Raw genomic sequence first — 25842 nt, 5'->3', positions numbered from 1 at the left:
AACTCAAAAAGAAAGAGAGAAAGAAAGAAAGAGTGGGGAAAAAACCTAATCCTCTGTAACTCGGCTTAAAAGCACGACACAAGAGATCACAATCACCCTGGCATTGAGAAATGCATCCAGCAAACTGTGTCACATGGATGTGTCTCATCACGATGAGAAGAGAAAAAAACAACAACACAGCAGCATTAAAACGCACGTACTGTTGTAACACATTGCACAATACCAGGTTGCCAAAGAAGCTGGATAAGAACAGCGTTTGAGTGACACGCTACAAAACACAAAGCATGTTCATCTGCGAAACAGACTGAAGAGTCTTTCACTACAGTTAAAGTGATGGTCAGGAAGTGTGCATACAGTGGATTAAGGAGTAAATGGCTCACTGCTGAGGGGACGGGGGGGGCAGAGGTTAGAAGATCAAACATTTACAGTGTCATAGCCAGCTCAAACTCAGGGAGGTGAAACTTTGGGCTCCAAACAAACACCTCAATCACTGCAGCCTTTGTGTGCAATCAGAAGATGACAGGATGCTTTATTTAAGCAAGGCAAGAAAGACATTTCCTCTTAAAATTATATTAACCACGGTTTCATTTTCACTTAAAAATTTGGGGGATCTATGAATAGTTTGTTCCCGTGTGGGTTTTGATAGCTACCAGCGACCCTGCAAGTGGCTTGTTAGTGAAATGAATGTGGTTGTGCTATTTTAGGGCTATGCTCGAGAGAATATGCGTTCCTTCGGAAAAAAGTCATTACGGGGAGCTAATTGTGCACCATAACTGTCAGGTATGACTAATGCAGGACCTGTGCAGGAAAGCGTATGGCGCTACTTCTTCAAGCATCACTGCTTGTCTCATGATCTACATTGTAAGAACACAGGCAGAAATACCAACAGTTATTAAGCCCTTCATATCAGACTGCATTCAGTTTGTCTGCAAAGAAAAACGTAAAGGACTAAAGCACTCCATCACTACGGTATGGCCTGCTATTCTTTCTATAGCTGGAGTGAAGACTGGGGGATAAACTATTGTGCAAACTCCAAGGGGCCATTCACAGCCTGATCAATTTTAATTTGGGCTGTTTTATGATCTGACAAAAACTGGTTCTGAATCCGATCAATCATGCGGAGCAGCAGTAGTATACTGCCGGCATTCATGCAAAGGATAATTGAAGAGGGCTGCATTCAAAGCTGTCAGCGCGTGACATTTTGTTTATGTGTGCAGCCCTCGAGGATACGTAAGGCTCGCCTTTTAATGACATAATCGCCCTGATTTATAACTTTCTCAGCCGCTGTGAGTGACTGATGTGTCACTTCCCATCCTGTTAACAGACGTTGCATTGTTTTTGGGGGACGCTGGTCTCATTTTGCCCTGGATTGTGGACCGCCTTACCATCCTGTATCTGTGCTTCTCTTCAAAGGCTATACATGGACATTCCTTGAAGCAAGATTGATGAAGATGTCTCCAGGCAGCAGGGAACACAAACATAAAAACAAAGCCTGTGTATAGGCAATCCATTTCTGCACAAGCAGACTTTTTTTCCGAGTTCTTGGGCACTCGCGGTGCTTATTTTCCAAGGACAGACACCTTTCTGGAGAACTACAGGCCTGAGGCTCCATTAAGAATCATTTTACTCATGCCAGTGCATATATTTTATCAAGAAAAGAAACAACCTCAGCTCCTGATCATATTTTTTGTATCATTATTTTTTTCAACCTTTTTTTTTTTTTTTTTGTCTTTAAGTAACTTTATTGATGATACTTGTAGATAGTCTTTCTCACATCTCTGCTAATTAAAACTTGAATTGGTCGTTGTGATTTATGAAGCCGGTCATGTAGTTTTGTATTGTTCTCCTTTCAGGCTGTCAGCTCAGAAAAATACGCAGTCCTGGTACTTTGACTTTATGAAGGCGGGTCGATATAAAACAGTCCGGGGTGACAAACCGATGATGGTGGGCGAGAAAACTCCATAGAGAGGCGTCACTTTTAACAGCAGCTCAAATAATGACAGCAAAAGTGTTGTTTCTAATGGCTGAATGACTTATGTTAATGGTTTTTTTTTTTAAACCATCGTCAACCTCAGAGCATCACAATCGAGTTTTTGTTTTTCTTTTCTCCAGCGTTGTCACAGCAGTCTTGAAGGCTCGGAAACAACCAAAGGACACAGGCTGAAGTCAACTGGTTGTAAAGTGGGCTCCAACGTAGAATACTTCCAGTCCTCAAACCCATCATCAACAAAACAGTTTAGTTTGTCTCCCCCAATCCTCCTCTTCTCGCCCTCCAGCTTAACCTCTCTCCAGTCACTGTGGCTAATCTTAGCTGACAGAGGGCCTGTGGGGAGAGAAGGCTGGGTAGAAAGAAAGGTGGAAGGACAAGAAAAAAAAAAAAAAAAAGAAAAAGAACTGTACATCCCCTCCAAAAAAACTTTCTTCATAGTCTGCAGGAGCGGTGACGTTCCCCAGAGGGGGGCTGTTCTCTTCCCGGGGCTCCCCGGAGGTGTGTGGAAGAAAGGTGCCACTGCTATATGTGTCCTGGTTTAGAGAGGTAAGCAATGAGCGCTACCACCACCCCCACATACACACCAGTGCCTATAGTGATGGAAAGGGCTGCAAGAAACAAAGCCCTCCGGGAGGCAATGTTGGCCAGTGGGAAGTCCCCTTTGTTCACCGCCTTGGTGGTCTGTAAAAGAGAAAACGCAGGGGAAGGAAGTCAGGCACAAAGTAGTATTTCCATTTAATTTTTAGAAAAGAGCAAGTTATTAAAAAAAGCCTATTGGAAAAACCAAAAAAACAACAACAATATTGAGTGAAGAAAAACTAATCGAATTGAAGGATGGACCGAGCTGCTCGACAAACCTGAGGGGAGCTCATCATGCACGGCAGGATTAACAGATGACAATTAGCGTGAAAATGTCAGGAACTGAAGGTTCAGGAAAATAACAGCCATAAATAACAGGGTGATCAATGACCCGAGGAAGGCAAATATATCATATTATTCACCACTGGAAAAGATGAAAGATTTTATTGTATCTTGCCTGATAGCGATGTAAAGTAAATCAGTGTTCACATGCAATGTTTTAAGAACACACACACACACACACACGTTTCAGTTTGAAGAAAAATAAGGCGAAAGCAAAAGTAATATCGTGACAATTTACCGAGTTTAAAGCTGTATTGTTGTTGTTTGCAGTGTTTTGCAGTGAGAGTGTGGAACACCGGGATCACCAACAGGACAGGCTTGATGTTCGAGACTCTGTCTGTACATTGAACCTGATACTAAACTACTGCATGTTAACACGAGCAGCGGACACTGTGGAGCGTCACGATTCCTTTGAAATCATGTTTCCTGGCCAATATATTTACTCTTCTTTCAGGTCTGGTTTGATCTCACCACCAAGTCCTGAAGTCTTCATCATCTAATTGCAAACTGTGTCTGTCTGCTGTTTGTTGCCAGGCGGGTAGTGTGCGGTGGATGTTTCGTGCTTGTTTTTGTTTGTTTGTTTTCCCTGGAAACAGCTGCCTGCTGTGGGGGGAAACAACACACGTGGCATTGAGAGCAAACTGAATCAGTAAAGTTTGGAGTTGCTAAGCAGCAAGCTGGAAAAAAAACAAAACTGTGATGAGGCTGGAAATGACAGAGTTGGATGATGATACTTCCAACGCTGGATATTCCTGATGGAACAATAAACTATCCTCATCATCTTATTCTAATAATTCCCTCACATGTAGCAAAGGCATATGTAGGAGTCGACGAATTGGCTGAGAAAATTGCTGCAAAAACAACGTATTAGGAAATCTCAAGTCTGACCTGTGATTATTATTTCAACACAGACCCATGGTGGGCAGGACTGTAATTACTTCAAGCAGCATGAATCAACGACGCCTTTTCATATTACATGCCGTGATTACAGCAACTTCCCTTTTTTTCTGCTACTTCTAAAAAGCACTCTGGCTCATTTTCAGGGTATTTTTTCATTTTCAGTGTCTGCATAGAACAATGTTTATAATGTCACTTAGACTGTAAGTAGAGCAGCCTGCCGTCACAAAAAGGTAGATTAAGCGATCTCATTGAGGCAGAAAGAGTTCTCGCATTGTATTTTATTCTATTCTACCTGAACAACTGATATCAATGCTAAAAATACAACAATGAATGGAGGTTAAATGCTCGGCTATCCTGCCCACTGTTGATCTGTTTATCGGGCTTTTGCGCTGGATATTTATCTATTCATTTGACTCTTTGAATGGACTCCTTCGCCAGGAGAGAGATAGAGGAAAAACAGACTATTTTGATTTTTCTGTTTCATTTCACATCACTGAATGGAGGTCAGCACTGAAGCAGAAATTACACAGTATGAAATGTTACGCTGGTATTGTTTGGACTGTATTAGTTTTTTCCATTTTCCATTTGTATTGTCTCGCCCTAGACTAAATTCTCCTCTGTGTTATTACTATCCTGCCATATACTGTATGTATCCATTTGCTTATGTTATAGTTGATGAAATTCAGCGCATTGCTAAATCACAACCATAATTCATTGTGGCCATAACACAATATAGCAGTGATGTAAAATATATTGGTAAGAGTAATGTTCTAAAGCATTCCAAGGTGGTTTTAAAATGCATTATGTGATGGTGTCAAATGACCTTTATTATCTTTGAATAATCCATTTGAATAATGATGGAGCTGATAGGTGTGTGTGTGTGTGTGTGTGTGTGTGTGTGTGTGTGTGTGTGTGTGTGTGTGTGTGTGTGTGTGTGTGTGTGTGTGTGTGTGTGTGTGTGTGTGTGTGTGTGTGTGTGTGTGTGTGTGTGTGTGTTGGCTTCAGGGTCAGCGCATCCCTCTCATAGAAAAGGCTTGTCTCTGTTCATTGGGGAGCTGAGCCACAGCTCCAGGTCGCTGCGGTTGCTTCTCCCGCACGCATCGGAGGTGAAGTGGGACTCTGCCCGCTAGTTAGCTGCAGTGTGTTGCGGCGATGTCGAGTTTGTGTCTTAACAGTGGCACTGAGCAGAAAACTAAACACCAAAATGAAGTCCCGAGACACGTTAAGTACCTGTTTTTGACCTTCAACCTGCTGTGCTCCCAATATCTGAGACACAAGTGGATCAAATAAAGTTTCTCAGCCGGATGCCTTCCTTGGCTCGTCGTAACGGAAATCCGGGAGGATTTCGGATTCGAGCCACAGCCTCTTGTCATTGAGAGAAGCCAGTTGGTTCAAGTGCCTGTCTCTGTGGCTCCTTGTTGTTGTGCCCTACATGGCTGAGGGTAAGGTCTGATAGAAAGTAGACTGGATTGCTGACAATAATGAAACTCAAAATCTGGCACAAAGGAAACTATTTTACACGGTCGCTATTTACTATACAGCATGTGTGTGTTTGCGTATGGCCTGATATTAAAAGAAAAGGGTGTGAGATAGGAGCTTTAAAGTAAATTTGCCTCAATATTTAGACCTTTAAATAACCTATAAACCTCAAACTCAATCAATTACTTAAGTAACTGTTTTCACTTAAAGGTTTAAGTAAATGAGTATATTGCTTTTATCTCCTTTCATTTTATTGTGTAGAACTACACTATATTACAAAAACGTATTTGCTCAGCTATCCTAATCATTGAATCCAAGCGTTCCAGTCACTTCCATGGCCACAGGTGTAAAGAAAATCAATCACCCAGGCATGCAGATTATTCCTACAAACATTGTTGAAAGAATGTGATGCTCAGTGAAGTCCAGCGTGGTGCAGTGATCTGGACGTCGCCTTTGTGCAATAAGTTCAACCGGTAAATTTCCTCACAGCTAAACATGCCACGATCAACTGTTAGTAGTGCGAGAACAAAGGGGAAGTGACTGGGAACGACGGCACCTCAGCCAAGAAGTGGTAGGCCACGAAAAGTCACAGGGTGAGGTCAGCGGATGTTGAGGCGCATAGTGCACAGAGGTGGCCAACCTTCTGCGGAGTCAATCGCTTCAGACTGCCAAACGTGTGGAGAGAGCTTCATGGAGGGTTTCTATGAAATCCTCGGTGCAGTTGCTTCCAAGCATCACCAAGTGCGATGTGTCGGGTGCAATGGTGCAAAGCACACTGCCAGTGGAGGCGTGATCTCTGAGGGGACCAATCAAGCTTCTCCATCTGGCAATCTGATGGACGAGTCTGGGTTTGTACCAAGTGTAAATTTTGGTAGAGGGTGGGATTATGGTGTGGGATGTTTATCTGGAGTTGGGTTTGGCCCCTTAGGTCCAGTGAATGGAACTCTGAAAACTTCAGCATACCAAGACATTGTGGACAATTTCATGTTCCCAACTTCGTGGGAGAGTTTCGAGCTGACCCACTGCACAAAGCAAGGTCCATCAAGACATGGAGGAGCCAGTCTGACTGGCCTGCACAGGGTCAGGACCTCAATCCGATAGAACAGGGATAAATTAGAACGGCAACGGAAAGCCTGGCCTTCTGGTCCCAAATGGTGAAAAATTCCCATAAACACATTTGTAAACCTTGTGGAAGGCCTTCCCAGAAGATTTGAAGCAGTCACAGCTACAAAGGGTGGACCAACATCATATTAAATCCGATGGTTTAAGGATGTTGCTCTATAGTTCATATGCAGGTGAAGGCAGATGAGCCAATACTTTTGGCAATATAGTGTATGTAAGCTCTATCTAATGTTGGCTGACCCTGAAATTGTTTAAACAACTTCTTTCTCTTAATCTCACTCATAATGTTATTTCATTCTAACTTCAGTGGAGTAGCTATGAATCCATGCATGATGACCTTTTCGCTCTTTCAGTTTTCTGTTTCTTGTATTTGTAAATCATGCACACCCTATATCTAGATATGGATATACACTGTACAGAGGCTCTCAACTCTTGTAATAAAATGTTACTGAGCCATCATATATTAATGTAATAGCAGTAAGAATTCAGCTGATTTGCTACAAATTTATTCTACAACCCCAAACATACAGTGTATATTAAAGAACTACCTTCAGTGTAAAGAAAAATGGGAGGTCCTGAAAGTGACGGTGGAACTATGATCTTAACACGGTCGAGTCTGTCTGAGTTCCCATGAAGGGGCATAAGGATCTGAACCAGACAGCATCCACAGAAGATTTATAATTAGTTCTCCGGTATGCTTTTAAACAACCTCTGTGTCAGTTCCTTCAGCCGAGCTGAGAAATACTGACGGCACAGAGCGGCGATTAATCTCCTGCTAATTCCCTTTGAAATTTGCATTATGTGAAGAAAACTACAAGAGACATTTTTAAAGCATCCTTGCAGATTTGGTGCTGCCAACAGCAAACTAAAATTCTCACACTGAGTTGTACACTGTGATTGTGAGAGAACCTGGAACTTCGGGGCAAAACCAGCCATCATCAGATAAAGATTTCTCTGCCGCTCTCAGTCTTTAATTTATATTGTGACCATGTGTAATCCTCCCCGATCTTACTCGTGGGCCGTCGCATGCATCTAGACCTTTAGTAATCGCTCTACTCCACCATCTGTCTAGACCTGATTGGGAGGATTACGCTGTGCAGTGTAGGGAACAACATCACCGAACAGCCAAAGACTGCTCGTGCATTTCTCCAACTTTGCCTTTGCTGCACACTAAGTCTGATAATTGAATTACTTCTTGAGCTTCTTTCTTTTGCAGTCTCCCCTGACTGAAATATTGTATTATTCATTGTTTCTGCCCATTTGCACTACAGTTATAAAAAGAGCCACAGAGCAGCTGCGCCAGGCAATGACTGCTAGTTAGCGGTACCTTTTCCTCTTTGGCTCAAGGGGCTGGATCTCTTTTGTTTACGGGCTCATTTTAAAAACACTGCACTCAGGCAGATGCATTTGTAATGCAATGTGTTAGTCAGTAATATTAAAAAATCAACACTGTGAGGGCTCATCCATTTAGATGCAAAAGCTGAAGGAATGAATGAATTAGTATATAGAGACTTATGTTGGACAAAATCATTTAAACCAAATTTTACCGTGGACAACGGCATCATTGCTTGTATTACGAAACTGACTGAATACACAAGCAATTGCCTTTTAATGAGCACAGACCCAGTGCGACTGTCCGCATATACGTGGAATATATGAGCATCAATAAGACCAACGCTTTTGACCCGTGTGCATTCGAAAACAAAAAGACAAAAATCTATTTCAATTCACCAAATTTCCCTGTTGGTAGTTACCACTAGAGAAAAATGAAAATGGGATATTTGCGCTGTATTCCAGATGTGTCATTAGTTCCATAAAGGTCTTTGCAAACAATGTGAAATACCGTGGAAAAAACAACATCGTAAATGACAGCCAGAAAGAGATTCTTTATGTAAGAGAAGGTCAGGAAGCAAATCTAGAGAAAGGATTCACATTCAAGGTGGAGCCTTTTGGTTTCTTTGTCAATACAGTAATTATTGAGACAAAGGCATTGTTACTGATGCTTTATGGGAAATTAGGTTTGAATTTGCTTTCAAAACAGGACAAAGCAACTTCTCCTTCTGAAGATGGATTACCCCGCGCAAGCCAGATCTTCAGGGGGCCTGAATAAAAAAATAGGCAAGGAAATTACAAGCGGGCAGTTTCCTCCACTGGAGGTGGAGGATGAAGGGCAAAGCCTTATTATTCAATTTCTCCAGTGAAAGCTTTTGTTAGATGCACCGTAAATGATTTGTCACTTGAAAATTAAATCAAAGTTCACGGTGGCGCCCCTTAAGGAACGGGAATCCGATGTGGACGGAGGCTGAACATTGCATAACATAGGATAGATGTCAGTGTGGAGACTTTTCCTTGAATACCCTTGAGATGAAAATGGTGGAAAGCATTTAAAGCTTTATCTTCACAACCTTGACAAAATGATTGAAATGTGTTGTCATAGAAAAACAAGATACCATCTCAGACTTCGCTTCACGGAGCCTCATGCTGAGAGGCACTCTCGGAAGCCAATTTAGCACTCTTAACAGGTTTCCCTTTCAAATAAACAACACATTAAGCTCAAAATCTCTCTCTCTCCCTCTCTCTGTTTGCCCCTCAACCTCCATCATACTGACGCACAAAATCACACAAACTGTTCCGCAATAATTAGTTCATTAATTTTCATTCATTATGATAACTTGAATGCCATAAGATAACTTCAGGGAAGTCTTATTTGCATAATCGTGCTGCTTCCCAACTCTGCACTTTCCCGGCCAGATGTCTCAGAGCTGAGTTGGAGAATAAAAATGATCAGCATCTCCAAACAAAGCACTCACCCTATTAGAGGCAATAATTGAAACTCTATTCTGCTTCCCAATGAAATGCTCACAGCTAATTTTCATCAGATATTCATGGTTTTCGAGTCATTATCGGTGTGTGTGTGTATGTGGGCCGTTGACAACAAATCCTGGAACTGCGCATCACGGTTTGCTAAAGACATTACACAAAATGAAAGATGCTGTCTCAGGAAAACAAGTCATTCCAATCGGCACATGAATGCACGTCTGTTTTGCTTGAGTGTTTGCTGTTGCGGTGACTCAACTCTCCTCTGTGGGAGTCCAGCGGCTCTGCTTGCGAACAGGTCTGATCTTCCAGTGGAACCAAAACACTATTGATCAGCCACCCACACGCTGTATTACAGTCACTAACCTGTTTGTTTGCAAATGTCTGCAGAGTAAACGGTGACGCTGATGTGCCATCATTACCCTCCATTTCTGCTGCCCTCGACTCGTGTTATGACGCATGTGGCCATGCTGTAGTTGCCATGACAACGAGGAAGCTGTGAAAATAACTTTAAGGCTTCCAATTAAGCTTTGCCAAACAAAAAACTGCATTTTCTTTGTGTTTTGCACTATCAAGGGTTAAAGTCTGTGATTCGCAAGTAAATCCCCAAGACCCTAATGTCACAAAAGTGCGTGTAATTATGAACAGGCAAGAAGTGATCATTCATTAAACAGGTCAAAAAGTCAAAATTTGAGGTGCAACACTGAAAATATCTTATGATAAACTCCTCAAACAGCTGAGCTCGCTGAGGAAATACAATAACAGCAACCTCCCTGTCGAAGGCTGAACTGATTTGTAACTCAATTTCATTGTAAAAACAGATGCAGTAATAAACAACACAAGGCCGGTGAATTACATCGTGTGTTGTATGCTAATCTATCGGCATAAACCCTTCCCTGTATTTTGTCCGATCTGACAGTCACTTCCGATTTTTTCTGCTTAATTTATTTCGCATTTCTATTAGAAAACAATCATCATTGTGCCCTGTTAATCAATTAAAAAGGTGGAACCTTATAGAAAACACAACATTACTCGTGATCGTTACATATTGGAAAGGATATCATGCTCATAATATGGTAAAAAAAAAATGCAGCTAAGCAAGCGTCAATCATTATTACAGTGAACGCTATGAGTAAATCATCTGCAGCAGCCGAATCAAATACCAGAGCATGTGGGTTTTACACCATGGCGAGGTATTCTCAAATGGACTGGTCCACTGCATGATTAGATGTTGTAAAATGTTGCTTAGTCATAATCCTACCTCAAAACAATACCTCTAACAAACCTGGATTTGACCTTAGGGGTAGAAAATATATCCAAGACTATCAGTATCAGAAAGAATACGAGTAGGTAAATATAGCTTATCTACTGTGAGTCATTTACACATTTTGCATGCAAAATATCGCCAAAAAGCAAAATAATTTCCACCGTTTGACTCTGGTTTACCTTCTGTCCTGTGACGAAGCCAGCACTCCGTACTGAGTTCAGATGGTGCAGAGGCAAAGATATTTATTCCCTCCACGTGCCCTACTAAAATGATCCAACATGCTCAAACTAAATCCTATAGAATTACATCATTGAGCTGGGGAGGTGCTTCCTGAACAGCTGAATGAATCGAGGACCAGTGAAGTAGGTTATTGAGCTATAAAATCAAGCGACTCCAGACTCCCTCCATATCTTTCCCTGACAGCACTTTGGTCGGCACCTTCTAAAGGAGGGAGATTGGCAGAAAAACCATCCATCCCTAAACACAGCCATCACTTCCCCATAATTACCCCGGAAGAATCAAATTAGCTCCTGACAAGATAATTCACTGACTGGCTTGGACTACTTGCGCCCGCTGATAAGACAGCTAAATGCTTGAGCTTTTGATAAGAATTTATAGTCAAAGGCAGAGCAATTTGCTGAAAAGCGAGTCTGTTTGTGTGTCTACAGTGCAAGTGTTTACATGTGTACTTAAACATACAATGGGTATGTTTACTCCTGATGGTCCTTTTATGCGTTTTGCTTTTGTTGTACCGATGATGGAAGAGACAGAATTGATTTGCGGCGAGAGAAGTGTTGATCCTCGAGCTGCTTTTTTGACAAACCGTCTTCGGAGCTGTTTCTTACAGAACTGAGAAAAATGGAGGAAGCCAAGGTGGAATCCATTATACATCTATTACGTGCCGGCTAAAACACGTTGGTGAAGGCTTCAGCTACCTTGTCACACCTCGATAGATTGCCCTCTGAAATCACATAGGCCTGGTCCCGCTGGAAATAACTGCAGTTCAACTCAGATTAGAAATTGATTGCATAGGGTTACTGCCCACCCCGGTGAGCGCTTTCCGAGAGATTAAAGGTGACCAGAGGCCGTAAACATGCAAGCACATAAACACAATGTGAAATACCACTTTCACACGTGAAGGACCTGAACTCCAGAAACACACTCAGTGACCTAGTACTAAATCTCTGAATTTAGGAAGTGAAAAAGAAAATTGTTTAATTTAAAATGCTTCTAACTACAGGTTAAATAAGGATGTTCAATGTATCTTAGCGTTTGCGGTCTTTTTAGTACGTTCACGCACCTTCAATTGATTTCATCCTCTTCTGTTTTGGAAATGCCACTAGTTCAAAGGCCCTTTCTCATCTTAGTATCAGAAACCTCCTTTCTTGGTATTTACAGACAGAACCTTGGAAGTGATTTATATAGTCGCTTGAAAAGAGCCTTTCTCTGCCTGTTTACACAGCATCAAGCAGCCATTACTGATCGGCCTTGAGTTATTGATGGGCAGCTGAGTAAAAATTGGCCTTGCAGGAGGAAAATAAGCTGTCAGTCCCCCCCCCTTCACCAGCCCGTAATTTGTCGGTAATGAGTCCTACTTGAAGCTGGGAATGTGCACGTGTGTTTGTGTGCGCACCCAAATTTAGGAGAATGTGGGCGTGTGCCTACGTGAGTCTGGCACGAGAAGGCAATGTCAGACCTTGACAAACAGATGCTGCATCGCTCATGTGTGACGGAACCACAAATCTGAAGGCGTGTTGCCTGTCTGTGGTCGTGTGTGTGTGTGTGCGTGCAGCCTCACCCCCTGTGAGAAGTAAAAAGCTGCAATCCCCAAGGGCCAGAAACAACAGAGCATGGAGAAGATGGCCAGGCCCAGGTGGTCTCGCGGGGGGACAACTATGAAGTTGTCCTCGCTCTCGCTGTCGCTGGAACAGTCCGTCTGCAGAGAGAACAGCGAATGAGGTCAAAAAAAAAAACAAAACTCCCATTTCACACAAATTTCACAGGTCTGTTAGAACTATAATTCAACCTGCTGGTAGAAGTGATAAAAAGATGTTGATTATCATTCACTTAGGTAGTTAAAGCTTTGGGAAACCCATCTGGTTAAGCAGTCTGATGCAAGTCTTCATGTTTGCTTGGTAATTTTTTGGGGATCAATCAGCATCATAAACTGTCTATTGCACGTGGGTCTGAAACAATACTTGGAAATGTCTGGTTAAAAAAGGGCTACTCAGTGGAAGAAACTGCTGCACTACCTGCTAAACCTACTGCACCTACTGTGTTTTAATGTCACGAGCGGATCATCCTCTGATGTCACAATCAGTGGCAGAGGCTCTATTTTTTTAATGTAATCAGATGCATAACATCAAGAAGTGGGATGATTTTGTGAAAGCAGCCACACTGAAGGAGAGAGGGAAATATACCAGCGACACCTGCCTCTATAGTGATCACAACACTGGGTAGTTTAACTAAATGTCGATCAAACCGACTGAATTTTCTCTGACAGTCACTGTTTGTTCTCCCCCAGTGTTCATCCGCCTGTTCTTCCGACATGAGTTGCTGTTGGTGTTTAAAATTACTGTCATTCGCAAAACTCATACGTACACAAGGACTCTCAAATCTTAATTGGACTACCTGGTTAAAGAAATGTAAACTAAATCAAATCAATAAAATAACACATTTATTACTGAACTGAAAAAGACTGGATGTTTCGCACTGCTGTTGGCCTTTGTGCTCAGGTAAACAAGAAGTTCCTTCTATCTATTTCTATATTCCCACCTGTAAAATGGTACATTTCAAACCAATAGCGGTGATGTACAGCGTTATTTCAGACACACTGTTGTGCTTTTACTCATGATATATTCAAGTTTGTGGAGCAGCCCATCGACGGAGAGTGCATTCATTCGAAGCGCTGAACAAAAATCTGATCATTGATTTGGTGGATCTGAAAATAGAAACAGTAACTCAGGCAGATTATATCCTGAAAAATTGGAGGAAAGTTTTCCTTTTGTTGAGTTTGTCAGTCTACGCAGGTCGAAGTGATTTTCAAGTTGGCTGGGCGGGGAAAAAAAATCTGCACTCATCGCAAAAGGAAAAGGCATTTGGTGTAATGGGAAACAAAACATGTCACCACATGCGGGATCGTTTGCTTCCGCATAATGTCACAGCTCATATTCAGGGACTTTTTGCGACGGGTCATTAGTTTCTCATTAGTTTTCAGATATGCAAATCCCTACATTTTGGCATCTAAACAACAGATGGAATCAAAAAAAGCCACGGTTGAAAGTACACTCCATTTCAGAGGTGAAATACTTATGAATCAAACACACCTCCTCCCTAAAGCTTTATGAAACTATTTCACGCTCCATGCAGCCTTTCTCACATGGAACTCCATTGCCTTCAGCGACAGGGAATAGACGCCCATACATCTGCATATTGTCTAGGAGGTTGCAGATTCTCGGTCCTGATCCACGGCGCGCGGCACCATTTTAAAGGTGCTTCATTCTGACCACTTGATCTTCAAACACACAAACACAGTTGATCTTTTCCCCAACAACAAAGGGACCGAGAACAAAGGTTTTATCTTTTTCCCGGATCCAGTAATGAAAAGGAGTCACAGATTGAGGCCATGCTTTCTATATGAGCCATTAAGCTGCATCATTCGCACATTATCCTGTTTGAAGGATGATCCAGCATGAGAATGGAACATGGAAAAATGAATGAAGAAAAAAAAAAAAAAAAAAAAAAGATATCAAGGCTAACATTATATTGTCTCAAAGAAATTGGAATTCAGTATTATGTTGAATATTTCAATCACTGTCACAGAGATGGGGGGGGTTGGTGAGAGGTTGAGATGAGCGCACAATGTACACACGTATCAAAAGACTTTATTCAAGACCGTAATCTGACAATAGCGTGACAAAAAAAGCGGACATCTTTCTTAATTTTCTTAAGAAGTCGGTCAGTGAAAATCAGTTACCATGCAATCCATAGTAGAGTTCTTGCTTTGACCTTAATATAGCCTAAGTCCACGTTATTCAACCTGTACTAGCGGGGGGAGGTTGTATGTTTCTGTACTGAGGGAGGAAACTGTCCTTCCTGGAGAAAACTCATGAGCACACAGGGAGAACAGACAAACTCAGACTGGCCCTACAAACTACACAATCTACACCCTCACTGGCTTTCAAGTCTCGTCAGACCAGGCAACGTTTTTAAATCTTCTATTGTATAATTTTAATGAGCCTGTGCCAACCGCAGCCACCGTTTCTTGTTCTTCGCTTACAGGAGTGTAACCTGGTGGTAGTCAGATCATCAGCTTCAAGGTTGGTGCAACCAATACTGTAATAATGGCCAGTAACTACCAGTAATGACATAATTAAGGTCATTCTGAATGCAAAAGTAAAATACTTTTTACAACATACATTTAAAGAGTATTGAGAATGTATCCTCAATGAATTATTACTTTGACAATCCCATCTGCTTTACGTGTAATAAAAACCTTTTATTTCCAAGAAATGTAGTCTTATTTATGTATTATTACAACATTGACTGCAGTTATTACATTGTAAATGTTACTCATTGATGCAATATATAGATTATTGGCAAAATGTTCCTACAACAGTGGCTCATATATCCAATTACAAGATTGCCAAGTTATTACATTATTGGCTTTATTTAATTCAAAATTACAATTTTTTTTATATAATTGGCAGGTTTGAAATTATTGGCCATCATTTAATTTTTGGTTTTGGTCTTCTGTATATCTTGGATGTAATGAGTGTTTATTTGAGTTATGGTTGTATTTATATCATTACGAAAAAGTCTGGTCACCCTCTTCTGATCTCTGGCACCAACATCCCCAGAGAGATATAGTACATAGAGAACAGTGTAAGGAGGGAATGAAATACTGTTTATGATGATATAGTGGTTCAAAAGGCCCATTAGCCAGGGAATGTAATGTTTAATCTTTAAATTATACTATTATTCGTTCTTAGTTATATCTTAGAAAAAAAAACACTACTTAAACATACACATGTTTTGTACCTACCAAATCTTGAAGGTTTTGAGCAGCTAATTCAATAAACAGCCATTGCAAATCATTTTACATCGACATTGGTATTTTTTCTTATATTACTTTTCAATGAACAACAGCACAAAACAGTAGTACTTGATTTGCAATAAAAGTTCTATGAGTGAAAGTGGATTTGCTTTGAGGAGGGTGAAGCAGTTTTCAATTAATCTTAAATTGTATAATAATGATTGGGGAAATACTGGATTGATTTATTTATTTTTTTAATAAAACAAGGGACAAGCCAGAAAACCCTCTTTTGTGCACTCAGACGATACCCCCCTGCGCTGTCAAGCTGTGCGGGAAAGAGATGCGAAAACATACGCCTTCCATGCTGATCAATACATGTTCCTTCCCTCTCATAATGAAATGCCAAAGTGAAAAAAGGTCATACCACATGAGCATAATGCAGCTTGCATTGTGCATAATGTCATTCTGCCTTTACGGCCTTAAGCAGTAGCTGCAATCTCTGCAGAGCCAGCCGCGCTCTGTGTTGTGCCTTCAAGCTCACTGACAATATCTGCACGGCCTTCTGGCTGTTTGGAGAATGAAAACACACATCATCCAGGGATCCGACTGGCTCAGGTTACAAAGGGAGGGAGAAGTTCAAGAAGCAGGGGGAAGTCAGTCAGGTAAATGAAGAATGAGGTTGTCTGGAGTCAGCATGGAGCAGCAGACAGGTCTGCAAGTACAAGAAGGTCATTAATCATAAACCTTTCTGGAGAAAGGCCACCCACCTCTCAGCAAAGCTGTCTCATCTGCAATTATCTGAGAGCATTGACGTAGTAATCGTATTTTATTCTAAATCAATGAAACATGACTTCAGAAAAGTTAGAAGCTGGGTACAGATCGCACACACCACTACAATTTACTGTGAAGACACAATTCATTAGTTTTGTTTATCAATTTTCCACCTGACTTTTAATGAGCATATGTGTACGTGGGTGAGCTGTCCATCACTTACTGCCGCTGTAGTAGAAAGTCCTAATGACTATGCATGCAGGTGCTGCTATCTGAGCACTAATACGTCCTGTGGAGTGTAAATCCTGTCAACGTGAGACAGGTAACAGAAAGCTAATTGATGGTTTTCACCATCTGCCATGACAGAAAGACCAGGAGCACGGCTGCTGCAATCTGCACAACCCCTTACTATTATAGTTTTTATTTCTCTTTTTCCCTGTTCTCCGAATGCTCTTAACTGTGTGTGTGTGTGTTGGGGGAGTGACCATGAATTTTAATTTACCTTTGAATTAAACTGCTGTTTATAATTTCTCTCATGGGTGATAATAAAACACAGCCTGTATGTATTATTAAAGCATAATTATACAACGTATGAGCCCATTAAAGGTTTTTCTATAGATACTACTTTCCTTAGTGTATAATTATCACTTATTATCATCATTAACACTTAGTTTGGATTCAAAGGCATGCCTTTGACCTTGCACGCCACAATAACCCAAAGAATAAAAAAAGTATATACTATACAAAAGTTATTTTTATGTTGAAAACTTGACTATAACCTCCTGTAATTTTTTGTTTCTTTTAAATATATGGGCCTAAAGCTTATTGTCCTTCAGGATATATCAAAATCAGGAAGTTGTAGCACTCTTCAGGCTATATCTGTGTCTTTGAAGCTTTTGAAGGAGGCTACATATATTCAACCTGATTTCTTAATTGGAAACTATGTGCCATCATAGGGAAAATGCCAAATACAGTCATACATTATTCTGTTACTCGACCATAGGATACATAATGCAAATTTGGTAAGCCATTTAAGAGTTAATCAAACATTCTACAAATGAAAACGAAAAGATTTTAGATGTCGTTTGCCGCCATATATATATATATATATATGAGTGAAGGGAACTATGCACAGCAAACACAATCCAAATGAAAACCACACAGAACCAAATCAAAGCACTCCAAGAAATGAATGTTGTCTTTTCAGCCAGTTCACGAAGCAAAAGCACAGCAGAGGTTGACGTTACACAAATTAATTACTGCACTGTGGCGCTACACAAAAAGGTGAAGCACACAGAGAGGCCTGGATGCTGAAAGAAAGTACTTCAGAACCAAAGGGGATTCAATTACTTGGCTGAATGCATAAGTTAAGCTAATGAGTGAAAGGCATTAGAATTGCTATATGAAACTAAATTAAAATTTTCAGCACATTTGAAATGCTGATTTGGAGGAAGAATTCATGTGACGTGACGAAGACCATGCATGACATAGTCTGCTAAGCTCTGGAGCTTGCTGCATTGTCCAAAAGAAAACATGGCCGTTGTAAATAAACCCAAACAGGATCTGATAGGAGTCATTAGGAGATGTGCTCTCTTAATAGCCTGTCTTATTTAATTACTTTTGGAGAGTGGATGTCGCTTGTTCAGTTTGCATGAAAATTATCCGATGGTCATCTGGCCTTCCTGTTTGTTGCATAGCAGCTCTTCCCGGCCCAACACTGATTCACACTCTTTGCATCCTAATAGAAAAATAACAAAAAAAAAAAAAAACCATAACAACAAATTCTTGTCCACCGTCCGCACTTAAGAGAGTCTTTGTTAAGTTATGCCGGGTCAGGAGCCTGTTTGCCCCGGCTGCGACTGAGGTGTTGTGTTGAGGGTTTTCTAATTTGTCAAGCAGCGTGATAGAGTGCTAACAAAGGCGACAGCTGGTCAAAAGAAAATACAAGTGTCTCCACACAGTTAATAAGACCCTGTGATTTATACAGTGCCTGAGCTCAGCAGTCCAGTGGGGTCCGCCGCTCTCCCGAACCTCCGAGGGACGCAGAGTGTGTGCTCACAATAAGAAGAGCCTTGTCATGATGCGGCACGCAGCCCTCTCCGTCATGTATTACAGTCACTGGGGGGATGTTCCACCTGCAGCGAATTAACGAACAAAATATTTGCCATTTCTCTTTGCGCTGCCCCATGGCCTCTTGTTGACAGGTGAACAATTTAAGGTTGTGTAATGAGGCTGCGACAGAGAAACGCGACACCTCATGCTTAGTATTCACGGTTCGCTGTGTGAACAAGTGGCAACATGCGAGCAAAAATTTGAAATCTGTGATCATCAGGGGAAAATATAACAAGACATTCTTGTACTATGAGACCTGAAAGCCTCTTGCATGTTTTCTATTTTCTAAGTCACACTGTGTTTATTTTTTGGGGGTGAATCTACCAACCACCGCCCCTCCAACACCGAGCAGGTTAAGGCGCCAGGGTTATTGACAAAGCATTGTAAAAGCTATAATACCATCATTCTAATTTTAGCAAACATAAGGCATGTTCTTTCATTAACGTCACTTTACCAGATTAAAAAAAATAAATAAAAAATGCTTCCCATAAAATGTATCAATTGCACAGAGAATAAATTCCACCAATTCCCAAACCACGGTTGCCTAAATCGATCACACCGAAGTCGATATGTTTACAGACAAACCAGAATTTGTAGCCATCATATTGTGTTGTTAAGAAAGAGCATTCAAGCCACGAGACTAGTCTTAAATGCTGTGAGACTAAACGATAATTTTTCCAGTGTGAATGACGAGCTCGCGAGATTGAGTTGTAAAAACGGGATCTCGCTTCGGGCGATCGTCGGGCGTTTCCGTGACGCAAAGATGTCAACAAACCCGAGAATATGAATGCTGGAAATACGTGTTTGCCTGAGTGTAATGGTGAATTTCATTCAGAAAGGTATTGACAATGTATTAGAGATGTACATCAGCAACTAAAACTGCCTCCTGAATTTTTCATTTTTCTCTTGTGGCTTCAGGTAGAGGAACTTTATGCATATGAATAAAAACCCAAACCACAAGCAAAATTCTGACTTTATTAAATCTTTGGAACATTTTAAGATGTACATATAAGTACATATGTACACACTACCTTCTAGAAAGTTGCAATAAATATAAAAGTGAAGCAACTTGCATCAAAGATTTGGTCATTGAGTCAGCTTTATCGATTTGCAACACTGTAATACATATTCAAATGTAAAAAGAACATGTTATTAAGACTAATAGATTAAGGCTGAGTGGATATAAAGCATAACATCCCCGAGGTGTTGTGGCTGTCCACTTGTCCAAGACATCAAAAACGGTTTATTTTGCAGTGAAACAAACAAAAAGTTCTAAATCCCTCTTAATCCAACAGGCTGGGTTTTATATGTCCAGTCAAACACTCACATTTTTCAACGTCTTTTTCAGTATTCACTCTTTAATACTTTGAGCTGCCATTCAGCATGGGATTAAAGGAGCACCAATGAGGTTTAAGAGAGAGATAATATTCTACTTAGTTTTCTTTTATGAACTTTTATCGAAAGATAAAATGAAACCGTCTTTGTTGTATTCTTTCGAATAAACGGCTCAAACCACATGTCTATGAGATTTCATTATTAAAAAGAGCAACTGTCAAAAATCCCATTCCCGTCTGAAAGGAGAGTATCACCAACTGTGCTCGGAGTTTAATATAAGCAGTCTGTATTTAAACCCAAATCTTAGCAGTGGTGGTGTGTTTAGAATTTCATTTGCAGAAGTATAAACTTAAAAAGAATCCAACTTTGTATTATTGATCATTCGAGTATAAAGGAAGGAGTGAAATATTTGTCAATAAAGTATTAGTGGAGCATTAAATTTGGGTTAACAGCATTTAAGCAAACAACATAAACACCGAAGGGGTTATTGATAAAACTGTGAATTATTCCAACTTCTGCTTTAATCACCAGACATGGTCAATTATCAGCCTTGTCAGGGACTCGACGGCTTTGAATTAGCCCTGACGCTCTTTAAAATGCCATTTTGCATGATATAGATCACGATAAGTGAAGGAGAGTATATAAAAACCATTATTGGAATTCAGTGAATCACACTGGCCTTTTTACTACCACACCGCACTGTACCAGCAAGAAAAAGCTACCAGGCTGCCAGCTGAGTTTGGCTGGCATCCTCTCACTGGACGGGACTTTGTTTTTGGCACTGGGCAGCACATCACACACATGCTGTTCAGATGGCCTGCTATTTAATAGCCACAGTAGGTTGTTTGGAGTCACAGTGATCACACACGGTTTAAATTGCCCTCCAGGAAAAGTAAGGCGATACAGTTTCTAACGGATTGCTGATCATTTTGCAGTCTGCTGGATAGCAACAATTGTTTCCCCGAATAATTGCTGATTACATCAAGCTTTTTCCTGAAAGAAATGCTCATGATAGTTTATGTCTACGATTAATCTTAACGTGGCACTGGCAGATTGAAACAGAGATAGTTTTAAAAAAGGAAAACCAAAGTAAAAATAAGATGTTAAATAAAGTTATTCTATGTGTAACGTTGCTTTCTTTCTTTTGAGCGTCACAGCAGTTTCTCCGTCTACCTGGATGGGATTCCTCTGGTTTCCTTCCCAGGTCCCAAAACATGCAGGTGATGTAAATATGTTAGTGTGAATGTGAGGGTGTGTGGTTGTCTCTCTGGCGGCCCGTCCAGGGTTCATCCTGCCTTCACTCGTCAGCTGGGATCAGATCGATTGGCACATGATATTTGAGTTGCTGATACGGAAGATCGAAGGACGAATTCTCTTTGCTTAAAACGGTTTACATGACTCTCTGAAACAACCTGAATGCATTTAGCCATAAATCCAGATATGCCATCTTACAACCAAGTTCAGACGTAATCTACACTCTATTATTGCTATTACTGTTCATTTTAGCAGCGAAATCCACTTGGACAGGCTTATACGGCTTTTAAAAAGAATATGTGCGTTTGTTTGGTTGGTTAGTTTCAATTTACGACTCTCTTTACATGGTTTTTGTGTTCCTCAAACACAAAGGAAACTAGTTGCCAAAATCCATAACAAAAGTAATATGTTATCATTACACCATGCAGGTTTTGAACAAATGATTGAATGAGTAAGTAAATAAATATAATATTTGGGAAGAAAATAATTTGGGGGATTTTCAATTGTGTACATTCTTCATTCTTCGGTAGAATGACATGGAAAGCTTTTTTTCTCACTGAAATTGTGAAAAAAGAAACCCTGCAAATCATAGGACAGTCATGACCATACTAAAGGAACTACAACTTAGTAATATCTATATAGTCCATAGAAGTATATTTTCGGACAAATCACACATTTCCACCACTTATGAAGCCTTTAACTCTAAAAGACCTGCCAAACTATCCTCCGTTAGACGTAAGACGACTTTGAAAGCCATGTATTGCTGAGCTGAACTGATTCAGGAGATTGGTTTGTCATCTACTGCTAAATAGGGAATGTGTGAAACTCTGAAAGATTCTGCTGGAATTTATGACACGGGTCCATATTGGGTGTTGGACCTTTCAGAAAAGGAACAATATGTGAGCAGTGAACTGTCGAATGACTACATTTTAGATTTAATGAGGGCAGAGCCACCCATTTTCCTGCAGATTTAGTGAGAAAGGACAACGATTCCAAGCCCATCCTAAATGCTGCAGGAGGAGGGCAGAGGTCATTTGTTAATGTCTGCTTTCAAAAAATGGATTGATTCCACGCCCCGTCTGTGATTTTACCAATCCAATATGTGTGGTGAACGCTCTGCACAAGCAGAACAGCAGAGAAATGGTAGTTTTATTGAAATGTAGCACCGGGGCAGCACTTCTGCGTGAAGAAATTATTATCTGAATATAAAATGTACTGATAAATGCTAATTTCATGCACCGAAGATGGTGCGCCAGATGGCAGACAAATAGAAATGGTGTGGGTCTTCTCTCTCTGCCGAGCGTTATATATTATGGAGGTGAAAACGCAAGACCATTTTAAGTGGCTGAACGCATGACTGCCGAGTCAAACGCACCAAAGGTCAGTAGCTGAGAGTGGCACTGTAAAGTTATATCCCTTGAAATTGTCATCAGTTCAAAGCTGCCTGATGCTGTTTATTGCTCGGATTGTTATGTTGCTGTGGCCATTAAACGATTGCGACGACTCTCCTGCGTTGTGAGCGTGGAGCTCGTGCTTTCATTACAAAAACCGACAACATCAACTAAAACGTTGGCGTGTAAATGCGAAGCCTTTCTGAAATGAAAACGTGAAAACGTTGCGTTTTGACTTGAAACGTTATCGTGTGAACCGGGCCTCATCGACAATAACAAACAAAACACATCAGTTCAGTTTTAATGTCTTTACATTGATTAATAATGGTCTAATGGTCCAGGCACAAAATACATTTCTGATCTTCTGTTATGTCTCAAACCACCAATGTTATTCTTCAACGCACTAAATATTTCATATAAACTCTCAGACAACGACATTGCTGTTTTAAATCTGAGTCCTTTTAAAACAAAGTCATTTTTGCATGCTGCCGCATTCCATTCAATTCATTTTTGAATCGACTTCATAAGAAATGATGCTTTTCTTTGCTCCTCACTTCATCACAGTCCCATGTTTGTTGATGTGCAGCTCCTTGAATTACCCTGCTGCTGAAATGTGCCATGCAGGCGAAGTTGCCTTGCAATGTTGACTTTTGAAGGTAAATCAAATCAAAATGCAGATTAGTTACAAATCTAATGCCTCATTCAAGGGAAGATCAATAATGATTATACCTGCCGTCATCGACTTTCCATTAAACAGACTTTAATACAAATATGACTCTAAAATGAAAAGAAAACATCCTAACTTAGTAAAGTGGATTAAGTGAATGACTCGAAGTAATGCTATGTGAGGACATAGACACTATTCCTCTGAAAAGGAACAGTCATTTGATATAAAACAAATAAACAGTAATTTCAATTTGGGTTTGAAAAGCCTCTTGACACAGACGCCACATTTTGAGTGAGTAAATAGGTGGATGTTTTGGTGCTTTCATTAAAAAGGTTCCTCCTCTGCACTTAATACTGAGCCCTGGGATAAGGTTACCTTTTCAAATAATACCATTAAGAGCTATTTCTTAAAATGCAAATCCTTTGTCCTAATTTTCTTACCTGGGAAAGTAAGAATGGAGCAGAAAAACTCCTTGAAGAAAATGTTATTTGGCTTTGTTGACGCTCCTGAGAAGTAGTTTAATCATGCACTTTGATAATTGGAGAGTCTGCGCTTTATTTAATAACTCCTCCAACACTCTGCTTTAGTGAAGAAGTACTTCCTTTCCCTGCAGTGCCTTCTTTTATTTCGTATTCGGTGATTTAGTAAGTAGGCAAAAGCCAGGAAGTTAAAGGAAAAGCAGAGTTACTCAGCAGTGCCTCAAGTTAATGTCCTTTCATGAAGTGTCGAAGCTTTTGAGTTATTTCACGCAGGTTCATAACTTTACACTCTTTATCATTGTGCACAACAAAGCCAGCGCCAGATGCATGAATGATGTATTAACTTAGGATCCAAGCATAAACAATATTTTGGCATCTAAACTATCCTTCATATGCAAGTACAGACATATATGGTGTACACACATATCCAGCATCTGAACCAGTGGAAGCAAATCTTACATCCAGTTCGGCTCTGAAACTGTCAAAACTGGGTTTGCAACAGGTCTTTTCCAACAAATTCTAGGAGTTGAATATGATTTGAACATAATACGAAGTGTAAAAAGCATTCAAAAGTAACAATCGCTATTCAGTTATTTGCTTTATAGATGTGTTGGTTGGACGATGTTGCTGTTATAGACGAGCAACTCTGGCACTTCCTTCACACTTTTGCCGATTTGCACACGAAATGTTGTTTCATAACAATATGTCGTTTGTATGTTCAGTAATTTTTCTCCCCGTTATTCTTAAAAGCTTTCCCGTCCACACGGCATCGGTGCAGAGAATATCTGCGTCCGCGCGACTCCACGAAAATGACTCAAAACGATGTAGTACATATGCAAGGTATATGGATGGCGCTGTGACTCTGCCACAGAAATACACCAAATATGGAGAATAAGACACATAGCACGCAAAAACAGAGAATCATTTGTTGCTCATCATCGCCTTATTAAAGCAAATAGCATCAGTAACTTCTGCAGCACCATCTGGAGAGTGAATTCCTGGCTGATCGGCCAAAAACGATGCGGTCACCATGAAAAGACGTTGTTGTGTGGACGGGGCCTGAATCTTCTTCTTACATGACGTTTCAAGTGAAAATGTATTGTTTTTGCAAACCACACACACACACACACACGTCCTCCGAGAATAAAAAAGGCTTTAAACATTAACAATGGCGAGTACGCCGACGTTTGTCTGCTATTCCGGGTGACTCCCAGCTATAAAACTACCAAGTCCCAGGAGAACATGGACACTCTGCAGGCCGCCATTGTTGTTATTGTCCATCTACTCGCAGCAGAAGAACTCTTTACTACGGCTGCGTAATGCACAGTAGCAGTGTTTCAGAAAAGTTGCGTTTTCCCATAGAGATGGAGCGTTTCCGTTCCACCTTTGGAACCCTTCTCAGAAAGTTAGTTGTCTGGTAAACGGACCCCTGAAATACAATGAAAGTTTTCAGTTTTCACTTGAAAACATCCAGAAATTACAGTAACAGAAATGAATTTCTTCATCTATAAAGATATTGCAAGAAGAAAAAAAAAAAAGATTCCTCACTGTAGTCTATTTTATCGAGTGCGTTAAAATTCTATAAATAAGTTCCTGATCATTTCATGTCTTATTTTCACTATTGATTATTGTGATACAACGATAACCAGATAGAAGAGGCGAATTGCACTCCCGGCTCTAGAAATAGCCATCGCTCCTTGTAACGGTATAAACGCAGCTGCTGAACGTCACCGTTGTGACACAATCGATTAAACTGCACTCCTTCTCTGCTCTGCGCTGCTGGCTGACGGATCTAATGGAAGGTGGAGTGGGCACGAATCTTGATTGAATGTTTAAGAGTATTTCAATATCCATTGATAGCTGACTGTGGGAGAGGAGACGGTGGAACGAGTTCCCAATGCTCGACGATTAGGGTTTACCAAACACAGACAAGAAGGCTCAGATTTTATGGATTTCACGTAGAGAAAACATTTAGACGTTAGGGAGGTGCAGGTCATTGCTCCCTGTCGAGACATTGCGCTGGTCTGTCTGCTGCTTTGTAAGCCTGACTAATATCCAGTGATTGTTGATGAATCCATAAGTAAAATATATAAAGAAATACAACACAGCTGATTTGCTTTCTAGCTCCTCTTTTTCTTTCACTTAATGCTGATAAAAAAACTACTTTCAGCCACAATATATAATGTCCAATCTATTACAGCTGTAGCCGCGTCCTAAGATGATAGGAATTATGGATTACAAATTGGACAAGAAGAGCATTCAAGTCAACAATATGATCAGTTAAAAAAAAAAAAAAGAATTT

The 25842-nt window shown here is 40.5% G+C and overlaps 1 protein-coding gene across 1 annotated transcript in view; it reads right to left on the bottom strand.

Moving 5' to 3' along the window:
• Window positions 1-1733: 1733 nt before the first annotated feature.
• syndig1l (synapse differentiation inducing 1-like) overlaps window positions 1734-25842 on the bottom strand; it is a 35410-nt gene continuing 11301 nt past the window's right edge. Inside the window, exons 3-4 of the mRNA XM_080491416.1 lie at window positions 12295-12432; window positions 1734-2671 (exon numbers count right to left, since the gene is read on the bottom strand). Of these exons, the coding sequence (XP_080347542.1) occupies window positions 2513-2671; window positions 12295-12432 (297 nt within the window). The 3' untranslated portion in view covers window positions 1734-2512. The remainder of the gene's footprint in view (window positions 2672-12294; window positions 12433-25842) is intronic.

The sequence above is a fragment of the Lipophrys pholis genome (assembly GCF_963383615.2).
Source record: "Lipophrys pholis genome assembly, chromosome: 21".
Taxonomy (NCBI): Eukaryota; Metazoa; Chordata; class Actinopteri; order Blenniiformes; family Blenniidae; genus Lipophrys; species Lipophrys pholis.
This window is presented reverse-complemented; position numbering and strand designations above follow the sequence as displayed.